At 36.6% G+C, this 21,338-nt stretch overlaps 1 protein-coding gene across 3 annotated transcripts in view; it reads left to right on the forward strand.

The window, feature by feature from the left end:
* LOC111044099 (zinc finger protein Gfi-1-like) overlaps window positions 1–20,988 on the forward strand; it is a 122,675-nt gene extending 101,687 nt beyond the window's left edge. For all 3 annotated transcript variants that reach the window (XM_039423795.1, XM_039423794.1, XM_022329167.2), the window contains exon 7: window positions 19,051–20,988. In XM_039423795.1, coding sequence (XP_039279729.1) covers window positions 19,051–19,247 — 197 coding nt within the window. In that variant the 3' untranslated portion in view covers window positions 19,248–20,988. The remainder of the gene's footprint in view (window positions 1–19,050) is intronic.
* The last annotated feature ends 350 nt before the right edge of the window (window positions 20,989–21,338 follow it).

Genomic DNA, 21,338 nt, shown 5'->3' on the forward strand with positions numbered 1-21,338 from the left:
TCCGACCAGAATTTCTACACAAAAATTTTCCTCATGTTCATAAAAAAGTTGTAATCAACTCCCATGCTCAAATAAGTCACTTCCACACATGTTTTATGAAAGTGATCAAGTGAAGTGATCCCCTTAGGGAGTGATTAGAAACAATAATAGCTGGAAATATGAATTTCTGTACAGACGTTTTTCTCAATTAAAATTGATGAGAAATAACTACCAAGTCTCGATCCTCTTACTCATCAAACACGATGGGCCACTGGACATATATAGGAAGCACTGAGTATCCAATTTCAATATTAATTCCGGATCGTGAATTTTTAGTAGAATCTATCAGAATCTAGTCTCTATAGTCAAATGATACCAGGTATTGGAAAATTAGATTGCGATATCAATGTATTCTCACTCTTATTGGATACTTTTCAACAACTATTGGCGAACAAACTTTTGAAAAATTATAAAAATCATATTTGATAGTAACAAAGTAATTGAAAATTTGTACTAAGAGGGTATGAATAAGCAAATAGGAACTGACAGGCGCTCCGATTAAAATGTCTGAGATGTTGACACTTTTAGGTGGTACAGGCTGTCAGAGTAGTATAAGTACTTTCCTTAAGTGGCGAAACCACCATACGCAGATTACCACCCACCAGCTCACAGTTCGCATATGTGCAAAGATAACAAAACACCCCAACCCTTCAGACTCAACCACCGAAAAAGTACTCACTCATTACAAGTGGTCTGCCAAATTGTCCAACCTACTTCCACCGACCAAATGTTGTCTATCTCTACCGCAATATAAACAAGCGAAAGCTCAAGAAGAAACAGGTTGATAAATTTCACCCCACTTTTACTGCGCATTTTGCAGTCCGACCCCATACTTGCTCTGATACACTCCAGCAGAAAAGAGCAGCCCTCAAAGCGATTGAACGAAAACACCTTGTGTCCGCGTACAAACACAGCCGCTCAATTTCAAAACAGAGCCGCTGCCGTAGAAAAGAGTCTCTGAATCAGAGAGCTGGTTGGTGACTTGCTCTTTGATTTCAATTTGATTCGTGCCTCACAGACAGTGTTTTTACAAGTCTCTCTCGACAGATGACAGTTTTCCAACATAAAGCACTGTCCACATCCGTTGCTGTATTTTGAAAGTGGAACCACATTGAATTCTTCATGTATACTGAAGCTTGAATAAACAAAAAATACTTGAGAGCCTCAAAGAACTGCACATCATGATTGAATAAAGATTATCAATTTGATTGTACTTTTCAAATCATTTTATTCATCCATTCAATTAGATGAATGATTCTGAATGTTGAAGAATAATTTCTGTGTGCTGTTTGTAACAATAGTAGTTGTCTGATTTATAATAATTTATCAAAAAAAGCTGCCAGGATTATGATTAATGACCATTACTCCCCCTCTTCATAGGTTTCTATTTACATTGGAATAGTATCCTCGTATCAAATGCACAAAAGATCATCGTGAATCAAAGGCGTGAATTATGTGCGTGAATACACGACATATCTACACATTACACAGACATATTTTTCCTTCTGTAGACGAAACTGAGATATGATGGTGATATAGACAATAAGGTCATATATAGTAATGATAACATTCTCAAATATTCTGTTTAAAACTCTTTGATTCGTGTAAGCCAATGGAAAATATTCGTGTAAAAAATGGAAAATGGATCGTAAGCTGATGGTTTTGCTGTGTCAATAAATAGATGTTGGAGTTTGTCATTAAAACAAAGTTGGGGATGTTCGCATTGCTGGCATGTGAGCTTGCGTGTTTCCATGTTGAATAAACAGTTTCGCGTGTCGCGTTCTTGCTGTGCTGTGCTGCTGTCGCCTGTTATCGTAACGAGATGATTCTACTCGTAGATTTGCCGCCAAGCCACAGATTACTCCAGGGAAAACCAACCTCTCGTTTTTAATATTCACAATTGCTGTGGTTAATGTCAGCTATGTAAACATTTGACGCAAGCACACTCATCAAATGTCCTTTTGACGAAAATGGTATTGTCTGATTTCGTAATCATATTTTATGAGTTTTCACTATGGAGTATAGATTTTACGAGTTAGGCTGAATGATTTTGTTACAAGTTATATGAAAATCTTTCTACTGTATTAGATTTATGTGAAATATACATATCTACTGTAAAATAAGGTGGAAAAATGATACGTTGGGAAAATGTACTTATGAATTAAAGACTGTCTAAGAAGCCCATACTCGTTCAAGCAATAATTTGTTTGATGCTTCAAGTCTATTGTAACGAAAATACGGGGATAGTTTTATTGATAATCAAAGCATCCATTATTTTCTTCTTCTTCACTCTAAACCTCTTTTATTTGATTCTCTAAGATATCTGTAGATTGATAGTTTGGCGTCTATAATTACTCAGAAGAGTCGATATTTTATTTCGCTCTTACCTAGTCAGCCAAACCCTGTGTAGATAATTTCACTTATCAAGTACAGCATTTAATTTTTCTATTAATTGCTCTTGGCATACTGATTCTACTGTTATCTCATCGAAGAGTGCTACCTCAACGTTCCATAGCACTCGCTCTTAATAGTCAGCTCTGTGTTCCTGAGAAATGTTTTTCATCAGATTTATTTGACGATCAAAGATGCTCTGCAGATTTGACGCCTGGTGAGATCAGACTCCCCCCGGAAGGGGACAGCTGAAGTCTGAAGAATGAGCGTCATTCGGATTGTACAAGATGGTCTGAATAATATATTCCTCTCAACTATCTAATATGTTATTTTTCTTCTATTCATCGTTTTGAATTCAGATTGTATGGAAAATCTTTATATTAAATTAAAAAGTAACATAGATGATACGAAAAAGATAAAATACCACTACAAGCTACTTTAGCTATTCCTTCCAGCCACATCAAGGTAATGCCTTTTATCTACTCTCTCCTCCTTCTCGTGTGAAGCGTTAAGTCTATTGTGCTCCTTGAATGCTAAACGGAGAACAGAATGCCAAAGGTTCCGCCTCTCTTCAGTCGGCAGTCTCTTCACTTCAGATCAAATGAGATTTACCTCATTAGAGTCTCATGGACATATAGCAGCTAGGAGGGGATTTAAATACTCGATTGAATAAGGTTATGGATCAGAACTACAGGAGTTTGAATACTATAATGATAGAAGATTTTGTATAGTGCAATCAACACCCTTATTCCAAATTACACCATTAAAATTCAATTTGAGACGCTGGCTTCAAGATCAAACAATACCTGATAACAATCATAATGGATAAATTCTGAATCCTTCATAATGGATCAATCATGGGAAAATATTTATTGAGGGGAATATTGTTTTGAAATATAAGAAAAGACCTAAATTCTGGCTATATAGTTCATAATCACTCAAAATCGTTATATTTAACGATTTATGTATTTATATATTCAACGAGACCAGTTACTGGTCTCGTTGGGTACTGCGGGTGATAATCTATATCACCCGCTGGCTGATATAGACGGATATGTAATCTAAAATGATAAGCCCTTGATCCACAGGCCCACTTCATGGTGAAAGGATTGTGGCAGGCAGATCGCCTGCTACCGCCTCCAGGCAGACAGTAAACGTTTGGTAATGCAGCCAGCGGGTGGCCAAGGCCTGCTACAAAAATAACAGTCGGTTATGACGAAATGGTTTAGGGGTTGGGGTGCAGACACACGGCTAAGTTTGCACACGGCGGCCTACTTATGAATCATTACCTCAGCCCTTAAGTGGATTGGGTGGGAGCTGGGCCCTTTGCCATGAATCTTTAGCCGCTTGCAAAGTGGATTACAGCCGTGTGACGCCGCCAACGACGCTAGGCCAATTCCGAGTTGCCGCATCTGTTGACACTGGTCGCCGTTCTCGTTGATTCAACTGTTTGCTTGATTTGGTAACAACCGTTGATTCGAAATTAGTTGACAGGGTTTTGGTAATCAACTATGAAACGGTTTTATTTCTCTTGCGAAAATCAGTTGCCGACTCATAAACATTCTCACAAAATATATTATGGCATGAATGTGGATTGGATATTCATTTGTGGTGAATCCAAATAGATATGATTTTCCAATAACGTATGAGAATAATTTCAATTAATCTATATATATGAAAGCGAAATGGCACTCACTCACTGACTAACTGACTGACTGACTCACTCACTCACTCACTCACTCACTCAGTCACTCACTCACTCGCAGAACTAAAAATCTACCGGACCAAAAACGTTCAAATTTGGTAGGTATGTTCAGTTGGCCCTTTAGAGGCGCACTAAGAAATCTTTTGGCGATATTTTGACTCTAAGAATGGTTTTTAAGGGTTTAAAGTACCATTTGTTAATATAGAATTATAATCTATAGCCTTTTCGAAACTGGTACCTTTTATTCTGGTAACTAAATTAAGAATTTTGTCAGGTTGGCATTAAGTTGAGTTAACTTTGTTAGGTTGGCACCATGTTGAAGATTGAAATGCATTTATCCAGGACCTCCTAAATACCAATTTATCCAGTATTTCCTAAATACCTATTTAGGACGTCCTGATTTATCGCGGAAAAATTGATTGGGTACTGCTACTTCAATCAGAGCTACTCCTGGGAACATAATATTACTAGCCGTCAGGCTCGCTTCGCTCGCCATATCCGTTTAGCCAGACGTTTAGTCTGGACCCACGACTGGATCGTCCTAACATATGATAAAAATATGAAATAACATTTCAAATTTGTTAGGTGTGTTCAATTGGCCCTTTAGAGCTGCAATAAGAACGGATTTAGAAAAATTTCCAAAGATACGCCCAAAATCTGCGTTTTTTAGCGTTTTCTCAGCTTTATCGAGAACAAATAAACAGAAAATGTTCAAATTTACTACAGAATCTCAGATGGGGTGCAATAATGTTGTGTTAGAAGGAATTTTAAATAACGCCAAAGATACGCCCAAAATTAGCGTCTCTCAGCTTTTCTGCGTTTCCTCACCTTTTTCAATAATTGATAGAAATATATTCAAAAAAAATTCAGTACACAGGTTTAGCTGAGGTGGAAGAATTTTGTTCGCCAAAGATACGCCGATAAAGTAACAGGTGTTTTTCGAGATCAAATTGACATAATACGTTCAAATTCGGTACAGAGGTTCCGCTGAGGCCTACATACAGGCGAGCGAAGCGAGCCCGCTGATCTCATTTTTGAACAATTCAGTCGGGGGTCCAGAATTCGGTACAGAGGTTCCGCTGAGGTCTACATGCAGGCGGGCGAAGCGAGCCCGCTGATCTCATTTTTGGACGATCCAGTCGGGGGTTCGATATCGAAGATTACCGATAAGGAAATCAAAAAGATAGTTAGTGACTGATTATCAGTAACCATATATTCAATCCAGAATAATGAAAATCAACTATTATTTTTCTTGTTGATCCTTAAAACGCTCGTCATGAATACAGGTATGCACTAATTTATCCTTTCGAAATTCCTTGAGACTTACAACGCCAGTTCTTGAAGTTCTCTGGATCCTTATAATGATATATTGTAGACTTATTAATATAAATATCAGTAAGATTTTGCTGGCTGGATAGTATTACTATCATCAAAGGATGATAAGTAATAAGTGCTCTGAATAATATCAATATTAATTAATTCACTAAATATATATGCTGCAGAATAAGAATGCTTGGTACCAAGACAGCGCAAACTGTATATCACGAGATGAATTAGGAAAATAATAAAAACTTCTAGAATCTTGTATGCTGACATAAACACAAAATATATTCCCATAAAATAACATAGACAAAAATATTTCTTTATAAATATAATTTTCTTTGAATAAATACATTCTCTAATATTTTAATAACTATCACAGGAATTGTTAGCATTCACAATATTGTGAGCTGTAAAAAATATATATTTATTCATTAATACTGATATGTGGAACTTCAGGTCGAATCAGAATTTAACAAATTGGAACCTGTTCAGTCCATAGATTCGATAGAACATACTTTTAACCAATGAAAAATAATAATCAATGAAAATAATAATTTTTATAATCTCAGGGTACCATATGTGGATTCGTGCCGTGCACGGAAATAAGCTTCCTATAGTATTAAATATATTTCTATGGATCGTTCTAGTTCCATATACCTAATAGTGCTCGACACGTTGCGAATTTCTTAAACTTGAATAAACAATTTATATAGCACTATAAATAATTCCCCAATTCACTGATAAAGGCCTGCTAATGAGCTCATTAGGTTAACTTGCACTCACTTTAATGATGTTCTGAAGTTCTTGTAGAATAATTAATTATCTCCAATAATTAATTAGTCAAATCCTTTCGACTCTGCTGGGCTCGTGTATGGTCCAGATTATGTATAAGTTTCTATCAGTATTAATAATATATTTACGGGAATAAATTACAGTTAAGAACTGTTAAACAGCACTGAGTTCACAAATAATCAAACATTAATATTACACTTATTTAACATTTAAAAAAGGGACTGGTTTGAGGCTTTAAAATGATTGAGAAGAGACCCTATCTCCGTATGCTGCTGTATTGGTCGAGTTCACAAACCAGAGAGAAAACGTTCTCCGAAAAATTCTCATTTCTTCCTCTAACAAGTTGTAAGCCTTTTTCTGATTGGCTTTCTAGTCTTAGTAAAGCGTGATGTAATTGGTTACTTGAGATTCAGGGTCTCTCCAACTTTTGCTATACAAGAAATGAATAAAATTTTATATACAACTAACTTATATAATAGCCTGTGAGCATTCCAATAAATAAATCTCAATATATGATACTACAATGCGGTATACATTTAATTTTTTATGTGAGCTTTGTATACTCTTGGTTTTTCATACTTTTTCAGATTTCAATAAATATTCGAATAACATAATAATCGTTGTTTTCTCATTACATAAACCTTCTTTAACATCTAATATTTACAATTTTCTGAGTAAAAATATAATTAAATTCATAATAGTCGAGTGAGCAATCAGCTGATTTATTCGATATTAATTCAATGAATTGTCGACTGATCTAAGATCGATTGACATATTAAATCAAAACAAAGAATTCTAACCTCAAATTGTACAAGCTATCTTTTTTTTATAATCTGCCAATAATAAACTAAGCCGCTTTATAATTTTATTTCTGCCAAAGAATTCTCATTACTGCATGATTATAAATTCGCATGGTTCTCTTATCGCTTTATAGATAATATGACTACTCCTTATCATAAATAAGATTCGATTTTATTTGAATGATACCTTGACTAGGCTATCTGTTCTTTCAGTTTTACAATTCTGTTAAAGATTAGTTGGTTTCTTCAAAGTTATTTTATGGTGTCAAGACACAACGTCATAAGGTATTACCAATTGCTTTTTTCATATCATATGCAGTTAAAAAATCATTTTCTTAGTCTATATTATGTGAATTCATCTATAATTTTGCTGTATTGTAAGCTATTGTTTGTAAGTGTAAAAACCAGTATATTTGTAATCTACATAAATAAAGTACTCAATCAATCAATCATGTATTGGTCAAAGCAAGGAGTATTTTAACGTTTCATAGTAGGCAGTTATATTCAAAGGTTTTTTCAGAAACAGTTTCGTTTCGTTGATGCATCTCGTCAACTGCTCATCACTAGTCTCAGGCGTCGAATTTCGTCGCCACTATCCGGTTACACGGCCGCAAAATCCACCCTCCACCCCTTCTTACATCAAATGAAATTACAACTAGCAGCCCACTCTATACCGCCCCACCCCCCACGCCACAGCACGCAGAACCATCCAAGATCTGACCAGATTAGGTGGGATTCTTGTTGCTAACTGGCGTTCGGGGTGGTCTCCATCTAGAGCTGTACTACATTAATGCTCTCTATTGTTGCGAGGGTGTCATTTGATGCTGTTATCTTTGTACAAATAGCCTTGTCTCCTCAGCTTATCAAGATTCTCTTATTGAACTGAATGTTTTCCCTTTCTACATGAATCGTGTTTGGCTTAGAATTCGTGTGTCTCTTTTCAACTCGACTCAGGATTTAAATTGGAACTTCTAGCCAAATTATCATTCCCGCTACACGGAGCGCCGCATTCAAAATGGCAAATTGAAAGTGGAGTTGTAGGTTGAAAATATTAACTAGGAGGAACACAATAAAAAGTAACACAATAACAATTAGGCTTATAACAACTCAATTACGCAGGAAATACAGCAGAGCAGACGACAAAACAGGACACTACATGCATTGATTGTCAAGTGTGGACGGGTGGTTTTGCCAGTGCTGGCTTTCGCTGTGCTGGCCTACGCTCGACAAAAATCGGAACGATAGCCAATGATTAAGGTCAACGCTGGCAACTCTGCTGAATTCTTATTCTCGTCTACCAAGAGAGTGATGCTATAAATTTGCATTATGAATCTTCAAGACACTGAATTTCCATATAATTCCATTAGACTACAAAAAAGACATTGATCAAACTGAATGTGATTAGCTCATTTTATAAAAATAGCAGGAATTTCATATTATGAAAACTCATACGTAAGAACCCAGAGTTACTGTACTAACTCAGTTTTATTCGTTCACCACAGTGAAAATCTTAGTTATAGGAGTGCTTATACTGGGGACTTATAGGAGTGCTTTTACATTTCTACGCTCACGATAAGTTACAGTATTGCTCGACAATAAAGTAAATTCCTATTGTTTGAAGGACGTATACTATCCGCAGAAATTGCAATTATTATAGAGAACTAATTTTTCAACATTTGCATTATTTATCACCGATTAATTGAATTGAATTTCAATGGAAATTTGTGCAAAGCCTGAAGAATAACGATGTGCAGAAGCCAAGAATCACTATTACTTAGTGAAACAGAGTTGTATCAACTTAACTGTATGCAATTACAATGTGAAGAGAGAAAAACAATCATCGACTTCAGTAGCAGAGATAAGAGACAAAAGATAGTAACAGTGAGTGGAGTATAAAAGAATGATTAGGCAGGAAGTCCGATCGTTGGCTGCGATCGGTGTGATATTATGATTGAGAGCTAATAGAATTAGGAGCCGGCGTTATTCGGGCTAGGGTTGGGTTGGTGGCAGGAAGACTCAAGGACAAAGCACGCGTGTCCCACACACATGTGCGCGTGCGTGCACGAATCCACGTCGTCTTCTTGATCAGCTGCCCTGTAGGCCTATCACATAGAACAGAGGGGCCGCCGCCGCACGCCTTCAGACCTCACACGGTTATTATACAAGGGGAAGTAGAATGACACTGGCAAGTGAGGGACCAGAAGAGACTTCCATACAAAATATGAAATTCCCAACGATAAGAGAGACAATGATCATGATGATCATCCAAACAACAACCCCGTAGACTGGGCAACATGCGACGCGAGGGTTGATCCTGCTTACTGAGTTACTCTGCACCCGTCAATTATATCTTCACCAATCCTCCAATACATCCATCCATGATTTGATGGTGCATTCGTTGCACCCTTCTCTCATTCCAGCCCTCTATCGTCCTCTCCTTCTCCATCTCAGTCAATTTCATGATCATTTCCCATTAAAAGAATTCACTTTATTAATAACTGGCCGTGCCTAATGGACTGAAGACCACCATAATGTCTCTTTTTTCATAAACAGAATTGAATTACAGTCGTGCATGATGCGCGCTCTCTCTCTCTCTCTCACTCTCTCCCCTCTCTCTCTCTCTCTCTCTCTTTCCCATCAGACTGCTCTTCAAGTATCATGTATGATTTACTGATTATCAACGGATGTGTGCCGGGTATCTGATCTGAATGAGTTGTTATTTCGACCTTTGTTTCTCTAGGATCAACTGGCAATCCGGGTACGGGGATTGGCTCATAAATCTCTATTCCCGAAAATGATAAAATGACTCTGGTTGCTTCAATCTCTGTGATTGCATATGAGAGAACTCAATTCTGATATTATGTGGTTTATTAAGGAAAAAGCTCAATTGCAAGGGTGTGATTTTTGTGCATAGGCTAGAATATTATTCATGGGTAATTGAAATATAATTATCAACGGACAATCACATTATTAGTTCAATGGAATTGAACTGAAGATCTGAATAATTATCAATAGGAAATCGTTTTTAATTTTCTTGACATGATTGGGACATAGAGCATAATATCGATTATATTCGATATTAGATAAAACATTAACAGTATAATAATTGAATACGCATTTATCGTATTTAACCTAATTCATAGCACTGGAAGTTTTAAGAAATAGAAGTGAACTTTTGCATTTCGGAAGATGATAGTGGATGTTGAGTGAGAAAGCATTATTAATCAAACAGAGCAAATCAATGAGACCTCTATATTCTTTAATTGATTAAGGCCACAGCAAGAACGAGTTTCTGAGCCAACTCCCGATTCGATTCAATTTCGTCAGATTAATTTTGATAATGCTCGCGTTTGCTTTGCTAAATTACAGTAATCAAGCCACGAACAGTCGGTTCGCACTCCAGGGAAATCAGTTGCAAAAATTTAAAGTTCACAGCTCACGCTAATGCTGCTTAGCGAGTTGTTGGCCACTTCAGTCATTGTGGCTTCGTATGCATGTTCATTTGTTCACCTCTTCAATTTATCACTTTTAATAGGCTAAACTAATAAGATATACGCGCAATTCAGTGACCGTCAAATTGGCTATAATATTAATCAAGATTTTAATCCATTAATGTACGTAAATTTTGGTCAGTATTTAGTTGAATGATGAATATCAATGCTAGAGTACATTTTTCTGAAAAATAAAACTTTCCTCTTCCTGGCCTGACATCATGAGTTTGCGTAATAACTTATTCTATCAACTTAACTGTTAACTTATTAAGTTGATTCTATCAACGAATTCTGAATTCTAACAGCGGAATTTAATTCATCTTTCATTTCAAGCCAAGTGACATCAATCAGTCTGGCTGAATGTAGGAAATCTACAAAATGTTTATTGCGAATTCTTTTAAAATTTCAAAGTGATCAATCTCTATTGCCTTATTCAAATATATTCAATACTTAATAATAATAATATTATATTACATATCATTTTCTTTTTTTTCAATACTATAGCTATCTAGTCAGGAGACTAATGAGCAAATTTTTTCTACCCCAACATACTACTTGAAAATGTTAACAGCGAATATCTCATTAGATATTCTTACTGATATTGATTGTCTAATTAATATGTACACTTATGACTGTACTAAAGAAGCTGGATTCACTCAATCACTGCTCTGCTCTTTCACTGAACACTAATTGAACAAGCACTACACTAGCTCATACGGTTTCCTCCTTTTGAGCCTCCGCACCAACCCTCCATTGTCTAGCAGCTGGATCGCTTCAACGTTGTCGTGTTGGTGCAGTCGCCCCTCGTGCCTCTCCGCATGCCTCTGGATCACGGTGGACACCAGGTCGACGTGCAGGTCTCTATGAATATCGCTGTTCCTGATATACCAAGGAGCATCCACAATGTTCCTCAGCACCTTGTTCTGGAACCGTTGTATTACATTGATGTTGCTGTCTTTGGTACACCCCCAAAGTTGTATACCATATGTCCATACTGGCTTTAGTATCTGTTTGTACAAAAGTACTTTGTTTTGGATTTGTAAGTTGGAGTTTTTACCGATCAGCCAATACAGCTTCTCATATTTGATTCCAAGTTCCTCTCTCTTCTTCTTGACATGGGCCTTCCAGCGAAGCTTTGCGTCCAAGGTCATACCTAGATACTTGGCATCATTGGCATATGGTACAACTTGGTTGTTGATTGTTATTGGTATGGGCAGGTCCTTCTTATTGGTGAAGTTGATGTGAATCGACTTTGCTTCATTTAGTTTTATCCTCCACTTCATAGTCCAATCTTGAATTTTGTTGATGAATCTTTGTAGTTTTTCTGTTGCAATATGGATATTACTGTCTACTGATAATATGGCTGTATCGTCTGCAAATGTTGCTGTAGTATTCTCATCAAGGCTTGTAATATCGCTGGTATAGAGTAGATAGAAAAATGGTCCTAGAACACTTCCATGACGAATTCCTGCTTTTATTTCCTTCAAATCAGAATATGAATTTTCATGCCTTACTCTAAAGTATCTGTCAGTCAGATAGGATTTTAATAAATCTGTAAATTGCTTTGGTAGCACGTTTTTCAGTTTGAAAAGAAGACCTTCATGCCACACTTTAACAAAAGCTTGTCCTATATCAAGGAAAGCTGCTGAACAAACTTTTTTCTCTTCTAGGCTCTTCTCTATTACATTCACAATCCTATGCACTTGGTCTATTGTTGAGTGTTTCACTCTGAAGCCAAATTGGTGATTTGGAATTATGTGCTGTCTCTCAATTATTGGTGTTAGCCTACTCAGTAAAATCCTTTCAAACAACTTGGCAAGCACAGGTAGCAATGATATTGGCCTATATGATGATACTTCATGTGGCTCTTTACCTGGCTTGAGTAGCATTATAACCTCTGCTACTCTCCATATTCCTGGTATAAATTTGAAAGAGGCATTCAAAATGTATGTTAATTTTACTATTGCTTCTCTTGGTAGGTGCTTGAGGACAAAGCCAGTTATCATTTCGAATCCAGGGGTCTTTTTGCTATTCAGATTTCTTATTTCTCTTTTCACCTCTTCTACTGTGACACACATTATTTCTTGATTTGGCTATAAGATGTTCTCCTCTGCTTCTAAAGTGTCTTCTTCAGTTGTGTTGTTTGGTTGAAAAACGTTCACAAGATGATCTGCATAGGTCTGTGCCTTTTCATCACTACTCCTTGCCCATTGTCTGTTCTGCCTCCTGAGAGGAGGAGATTGATGAACGGGGTTTTTTTATTTTTTTAGCTGCCTTCCAGATTGAGTAGTCTGTACTGTGGTTCTGCTGTCAAGTTCATCAAGTAATTATTGATTGATTCATTCTTGATACATTGCATCTCTCTCCTTAGTTCTTGAGTTAGGTTGTTTAATACTCTTTTGTCTTGAGGGGAACGTGATTGCTGCCATCTCCTTCTTGCTCTTCGTTTTTCCACAATCATTTCTCTGATTTCCGCAGGGTAATTATTCCCAGTGGTTCTTCTTCTGAATTGTGGAGTGTTACACCATGCTGCCTGTTGGATATCAGTACTTCTCTAACTCCCGATCAATCTGTTCTTCGTTTCTTAATGGCGAGTTCAACTCTATTCATTCATCCAGCATCTGTTGGAAACAATCCCAATCCGTGTGGCTGTTGACTAGCGCAGGACAAGTACTTTTCTTCTGTAGAATTGAATCACTCAGAGTCAAAATGATGAGTGAGTGATCCGAATTTGGATCGAAACTATCCTCTAAGTGCAAATAATTTACCGATATATTCTTTGTCAGAAAAAAATCTATAAGATCTGAGATTTTCCTCGTATCGGTGGACCAGTAGGTTGGTTTACCAGTTGAAAGAGCTTCGCACCTCATCTCTCTCATTGCTTCATAGAGCTGCCTCCCCATGTGTATTGTTAAGCGCGATCTCCAGTGCACGTGCTTATCATGGATATAATAATTGGAAATAATAATTCAGGCTCTTCCAGAAAAGCAAGCTGCTTTAGATCTGAAATGGGATGTTTTACAATATTGCCCTCTTTGTAAGTTATTTTCTGGTTTGAGTTTTTTGATAATAAATCTACTGATAATGGATGTAATAATGAATATGAAACTCTATTCATAATCCTTGGTCATTTTTGACACAAACACTTGAGGCCACTTTTTAAAGAAATGAGATGATCTCACATCCGGATTTAGAATTTCAAGATCTACACTTTGGTAAAACCATTTCCTACTTCTGTTATCAAGACCATTATAACATCTCAAGTTGGGTATCGCAGATTAATTTTGGGAATCTATGCTTGGGTATGAACACTTTACTATAGTTAGTTTGAAACTGTGAACAGCTTGCTGTTTGGATGGTGTAAAGTATCATTTGGTAAAATTACTCAAGTGCACTTATGTCATAGTTTTTCATGGACCAAACAACTTAAGTCATAATTAAAACAGTAGTTTTTTCATTACTTTGGAATAATAGGATCATGAATAAGTGTATTTTGAACCTACTTTGTAAGTTTCATTGTGAAAGGATCAAAAATATTCTTGAAAATTATGTTTGAACATATTAGAAAACTTCGTACTCCATTTTCTCAAAACTGCAGTTTTGGACTTGAGTGCTTATGACATATGACCAAGGCATTGTTAATTGGGGAATTTTCCGCCTTATTCCAATTTTCGGAATTTTCGTTGTATGAGCTTCTAAATTTGGAAAAAACAGTTTTGAGCCCGTATAACGTCACAAATACGAACAGCTAATTCCTATGATGAGAATGACTCCTCCATTTTTTTTGTTTTCGTGCATTCCTTCCCCCTTCATTTCTGACACATGCAGTACTTATTTGATACTTGGCACCAATCCCAAGAGAGGGAGAAATGATAATCATTTCCATGAGACTGCGACGTGAATGTAGTTGGAAAATGACTGTGATTACTTTACGTTGAGCGAGTAGACTGATGTCCCCATGGACTGGTTGGCTGCACGTCATTCTTCTCCAATCCGAGAGAAGCAATCCTATCACGAACTGGCTGAGTAATATGAATAATACAGATGAAAAATATGGAGGTAGAGCTTTTTTCTCACTTTTCTCTCAATCTTAATTTCCTTCGGACCTCCTCTCACAGTTTTTATAAAGGCATTTTCTTGTAGAGTGAATCAGCAGTAGTGCTGTACTTCATCTTTGGTTGGAATGATGAAGAACCATGAAAATTAACTTCGAGGACCAATTTTGTAACTTCTGGAGGCTTCTATTCTTCATCATAATTGTATCAATTAATTCATCAATTGTATCAATTCATCATAATTGAGAACATAAATTACGTCATTCAAGTGAGCATCACAGATATTTGAATGATATTCCGAAAAGTAGAACAGCACGTTGTGAAAGAATCAAACTAGCAGCGGTTCTCAATCAAATCATCGATATTATTGATAGGTGGGAGGAGGTTCCGGCCATTGATATTTTCTAATAAAGTTTTATAAATCCAGGGTGGGTCCCTAAACAGGTAGGTTGTCATTGAGTATACTCAATCTTACAAAGAAAATATCATTTCCGGGAAAAAATTATCAAGCATTAAAATTCCTTTTCAAATTCATGCTGATTGCAGATCCTGATTTTTCGATTCCATGATTAAATTGAACTTGACTATGAATGACTTTCAAATCTCATTGTGCGATGTAGATAAATCAAATAATATGTTACAGGAAGATATGCTTATATTCTAGCAGACCAGAAGAGCTGAGCACTAATAATGCTTTCGTGGTTTTATGACACTGAAAATGTTGAGAGATTCCATTGTAATTTATTCTATCTAGGAAACGAGACGATTTTCTACAGACATGATCATTAATTTGGAATGAGGTGTGTTGGGAAAACTGGATTCATCTTGCTAAGATCTGTGCAATAATCTTTCCCAATTCAGCCCTATTCATGCACGAGAACTTCATCTTCATGCATATTTAAACAGCTTATTCCTTTAGTGGCGGCGTAATACGTAAGTCGCGCTCATATCAAGGTATTACGAGGCCATGGTAGTCTTAACTCTGGCTTGAGTCGAGGGTGGTCTTTACACATTTAAAAGCACAAGCGTAACGGGAAAGAGCAATGTGAGAGTGCAAAGAAACTCTCCCTTAACCGCATAAAATAGACCGAGTCAACTCCACAATAGGGATGATAATAACAACAATGATACAGCGTAATTCTTTGCTCTGAATTATTGAATGTGGACGCCTGAAGCAAGGCAAGGCGAGGGCGCCTGCTAAAGAATGAAGAGAGGGATCGTCGTGTGTGCTTTGGGGTGGCAGGAGTTTTACAGGTGCAGGCGGAGGCTCGCTATAATAAACCCTTCCCAACTCACCCCGAATTCCCTCAGATTAAGAGAGAAACGTTCAGCTGGAGACCGGTAGTTACTGTACAGAAGAGTGGCTGATTATATGGGAATAGGTGGGAGCTGAGGATTATTTTCATTGAGCTATGGGTTCAATATAGAACATTGCGCCTCTCTTTAGCTCTAAGGATTAGTGATTATTATTATACAAGATAATACAAAAAGGAGTTTGAGATTACAGTACCAGAAATGAGATTTCAAAGCGTCTATTACAAGAGATTGAAATAGTGTCATCGATATTATAGATATAGTAAATACTTCCATTTTGTTGATCGCTCAATCCAATAAATGTTCATTCGAATCTAAAATTAGATTTCATAGAGAAAAGAAAATTGTGATAAGTTATGATTGATTATAATAGACCTTCCTATCAAGTTATTGGAATAACTTCTATGGAAATTGCGACTAGAATTACTTTAATTTCTCAAATTATCATACCAATGATGTGAAACTGGAACTGATTGACGACAAGAATTCAAGAGAATTCACAAAATTTTGGAGTAGAGGATCTGCAGATATGATAAATCTGATTTGGTCAAGATGCTTATGAGAGTTTTCAAAGAAAACTTAAATTTTTATTAAGACAACAAATTTTATATAACTTAACACTAAATTCAATCCAATCTCATTTTGGCCGTTGTAGGTCTCAAATAGCGTTCTAAGATTACTGCCCAGTAAAGAGGAATTGTTGAGCACTAAGATTTGAAGTCCGGTTGTAAAGTAGTCCGTAAGTCCGCTTCGCCAATTGAAGATTGTTATAACTTGCGGGAAGGACAGACACGATGCTATAAACATTCAATCTGCGTTGAGGAGACTTTTCCTTCACTTCGGGGAGACACGGCAGTGATCACGTGCTCGCCCACACACGCACACTCACGCGTACACGTGTGCCAGAACGAGTCTTTCTCAAAAATTGAATCTGTGCTGACCTCGCCCATTGCCACCAGTGATCTCGGGGGACGGAAAACTGAGAGAGTGGCCAAGAGAGAATGTGCAAGAACAAAAATAGAAGGCGGAGAAAGGGACATGATGACTAGTGCCATCTTGATAGTAACTTTGGAAATAAACCGTCACCCCTAGCTTCTACTTCTGGTGGCACTCGTTCTGTTTTATTATTTCACCTTTCATCTTGAACGGCTTCCCCCCCCCCCCACAAACACCGGCCATCTGAGATTTCCAACGTCAGCGGTCGCCAACTTTACGGTCTATGGCCATTCAAGCACTGCTTGCAAGTTATGGGCACATCACTCACTTGTGATTTTATAATTCACTCGATAGCTATCATAACTGCAGCGAAAGTTCCTCATTGAAATGATAATGATTTTTATTTTCATTTTTTTCATTTTATTCGTTGATCCACTTTTTCATTCTACTGACAAATAAAACCTTCGACCCACTTTGCAATCAAAAAGCTAAATGAACCCATAGAGTATAGGATTAATTTCAATTTCTACTAGGTCATTCCATATCAAATTGCTTTAGCGTTTGGATGTTCTTCATTTCATTCCAGCATTAACCAACAATCACATTAGTCATGAAACCAGTCCATAACATTCTCAATAGAATATAATATAATAGAACACTAGAGTTAGTTATTATCACGTTAGACACTATACGAAGATAGTACTACCTATTTATTTTATATTTCTATTGTTGATGACACAGAAAAGTACCTCACTATTGTATTTGAATTGGAATAGAATGGATAAATGAAGGTTTGTATTGAGGAATTATACAAGGCTATTGTTAAGAAAATAATTTATGTTGACAGCTACTTCTTCCCATGGATTGTATCGGATCATTAGATGTCACTAGTAAAAATTCGACTGAGTCATTGTCAATATTGTAGAACCGTTCCATAATTGAATAAAAACACACATATGTTGTCAAACTCTACACAGTTTCATGGTCACGACCATGGTTTCGTGACCACACCGGTCACATGTGTAATTTACAAGTCAACTAGAAAATGTGACTGGTGTGATCACGAAACCATGGTCGTGTACCGAATAAAACTGTGTAGAATTTGACAACATATGTGTGTTTTCATTCAATCAGTCACTAGTAAAGTATCGAGATAAAGTTAATGCAGAATATCGAATAAGTCCTCGCCACATACGATTCTCAAGAAGGTTCAGGACAGCCTGTCGATTTGTTGATTGTTGATTTGAAAAGGGTTTGCGGTGCTGTAAGATGGTTGTAGGTGATGAGAGGTGGTTTAGTCCTGTAGTTGTAAGTTGTAGCCTGTAAGTTGAGACGGTTGTGTGTGGAGGCTGCGGTGAATAGCGAGAAAAGGGATAATCTTATCGTTGAAAACGTTGAAAGAGGGTGTGAGAGGGTGAAAGAGTGCGACTGCGGTATGCTGATGAGGTAAGATGGTGGCCCACCGGCAGTGATTGGTTGCCCACCCGTTGCCTAGCAACCGCTACAATCCACCCCCGCTATAGAAGCCACAACGTCGAATTGCATCTTCTTCTTACCATTTTTTCTTTTCGAACAATACAGTCCGGATTTATTCACTAGAATCTTCGGATAAATTCGTATGGAATTTATCTGTGCCACTCTGCTTGTTAATCACATTCCTGCATCCTCCTCAACCAATACAACATGCAGCATCACCAGAATAACAAGTTATATCCACTCTATGAGAACATTCAATCTACTATTACATTGTAAAGTGAAATAATCCATAATGCAATATGTTCTCTACGTTACTGTCAAATAGGGATCTCCTGGTTTCAAATTTGACCATTGATGGTTTCGAAGAAGTCATCAAACATAACAGTGTCAAATTATAGAGAGAGCTTATTATACATCGTACAAGTGTTGTACGTGTATGCTTCCAGTGTCGTTGAAAAGTACTACTATACCATAATTATTATTCCATCTGTACGTCTTTGGTGAAGCTAATCACTCAATCTTTGAAAGAGCTTCATGCTTCATAGTTGAAGTTGGATTTTTCGTTAAGAGGAACCCGGAATGATATTAATGCTGGTTTAAATTGTTCCCAACTAAGATAACAGTATCGTTGAACTATTTTCAATAGAAATACACACACCATTACGGTACCTCACTGAAATCAATCAATTATATTCATGATAAATATCGATATTCGATTTGTGTTGCAGGGGAGAAACCTCACAAATGTCAGGTGTGCGGCAAGGCGTTCAGTCAGTCGTCGAACCTGATCACGCACAGCCGGAAGCACACCGGATTCAAGCCGTTCGCGTGCGACCTGTGCGGACGCGCGTTCCAACGCAAGGTCGACCTGCGCAGGCACAAGGAGACGCAGCACACCGAGATTAGGCCGGGCCCGGTGTCCTGAGCCGCGGATCCGGTGGCCGCTGCTACCGCCACAATCACTCCCAGCTGCTGTGCCATCCCTTCAACAAACCATTAATATATTCCACTTTTATGTGAGCAGATTCTAAAATAGACATACCACAATTACGTTGATAAACTAGGAAAATAATGTATCATACCGATGATTTAACAAGTGATAAATTAATGTGCAGGTGAATCGTGGAATAGGTCAACAAAACTATATTGATTCAGAGTGAAGTGTAGGAGGAATAAACTGTTAACAAGCGATTTTTCAGTCATGTGCGAATAAATTATGAGTGCTAGAGAAATATGGATTGAACTTTCTATGACGAACAATGCTAATGTGGATTAGGCCAAGCTAGGAAGATACTGTGTTCGTAGAATGTTGAAGTCAGTTTTTCCTATTCGATCTGAATAGAATAATGTTGGAATTGGAACAATATTATTATCAAGATTTTACTATGAACTATGGATAACCTTTTTTGCAAAAACTGTGTTCTTGGAGTAATTACATTTTGAGCGAATATTGAACACTAGGAGTAAATTAATGATTGAAAACTGACTGTAAAGCTAATGGGAGAGAAGTAGTATATCAAGCTGAATGATTCATTCCGATCTCATTCTTGGAGTGGAAGTAGCTGTTACTAAAACTATTCATTATTTGTTTTGATTGAATACAGATTTTTCGTCTATGAAAAATATACCTCAATGTCCTCAGGTTCAAGATATTCTCTTTTCTCTTGATTCGCTAGAGACCATATTATTTTGATTTGATAATGACCAGTCACAATCATACGAGTTCCGTGTCTAGAGCAAGGTTGATCAATTGCCGTCTATTCACCAAAGACTAAGAAGGCTTTGAATAAAATTAAGATATTGTTCCTTTTTTCTCCTTGATGTTTACGGACTCATAGTTTTTTAAAAGATACCTTCTTGTGCATCGTTTGCTGTTATTGGATGTAATTGAGATTCTAGAATAAAACAGTTCTCCTTAGGTACAATATTTTGTAATACTGACGTTTGCTGGTCGAACTAAACATGATACTACCGTTCCAAAATTCTCGACAAGTTTATTGTCAATGATCTTGATCTTAATAATTGAGCAATTATTCGACTGATGTTCTCTCTGTGTCACTCTTTTCCCATCGTTGTGTAATTATGTACATAAAATATAATTGATGTCACCCAAATGTTTGCTTCTTCCAATTTTCATCAACGATTGCTCTTGGATTGTTGATTTGAAGTGAAAAGCTATATTATTATGTAAATATCATGTTCGAAAAGAGGTAAACGAAGATCATGTTTACGAGGATCTCGTAGAATAAAACTTCCTTTCTTCCTCATTTGTTAGGCAATTGGAATATAAAAACCAAAGAACGATCTTGTCAATTTTTTATCTGTTGTATCAGTGGACTGAAGAGTATCCAAATAATGTAGTTTGGAATGAAATCTTTCCATTATTATTGTAGAATGTTATTGAAGATAATTCGTCAATTTTAGAAACCTCATTATAATTATTACCATTGCTATTTGTTATAAAAAGCGCTGAAATGATTGCTGTTCGATGTTTGTCAATGAATAATTCCCATATTTGATTATAACAATGATTGCATCCTCATTCTCCTGTTATATTGTGTACAATATAGTGTTATTGTTACCATTAGTCATTAATGTCGAATTTCGTTGTTTTTTATTGTTTCATTTACTTTTTGATCAAAATGAATAATGTGATGGATACATTCTCAATGATGGTTTTTTTAATGTTGTTCCAATCCCTCCCTTACTATTTCCCTCCATCATTTCCTATCTTCAATGATGGAAAAAAGTAATGATGATTTGGAAATTAAAATATATCTATCGAATTCCATCTAAGAATGAAATAAAGAGAGAAGAACATTGAAGTTGGTTAACAAACTCTTATAAAAATGTGATCCTTCGATTGAAAATTTATGAAAAATCAAATTCAAATTTATTATTTATTCAATTTGCTGATCAGTAGATTATTCAACCAAACAATAAGTCACTAATTCAATTCCAGTCATCAATCATTCATGACAAAAACAATCAACTTACACAGATCGTTTGACTGAAA

This window comes from Nilaparvata lugens, chromosome 3 (assembly GCF_014356525.2).
Source record: "Nilaparvata lugens isolate BPH chromosome 3, ASM1435652v1, whole genome shotgun sequence".
Classification (NCBI taxonomy): domain Eukaryota; kingdom Metazoa; phylum Arthropoda; class Insecta; order Hemiptera; family Delphacidae; genus Nilaparvata; species Nilaparvata lugens.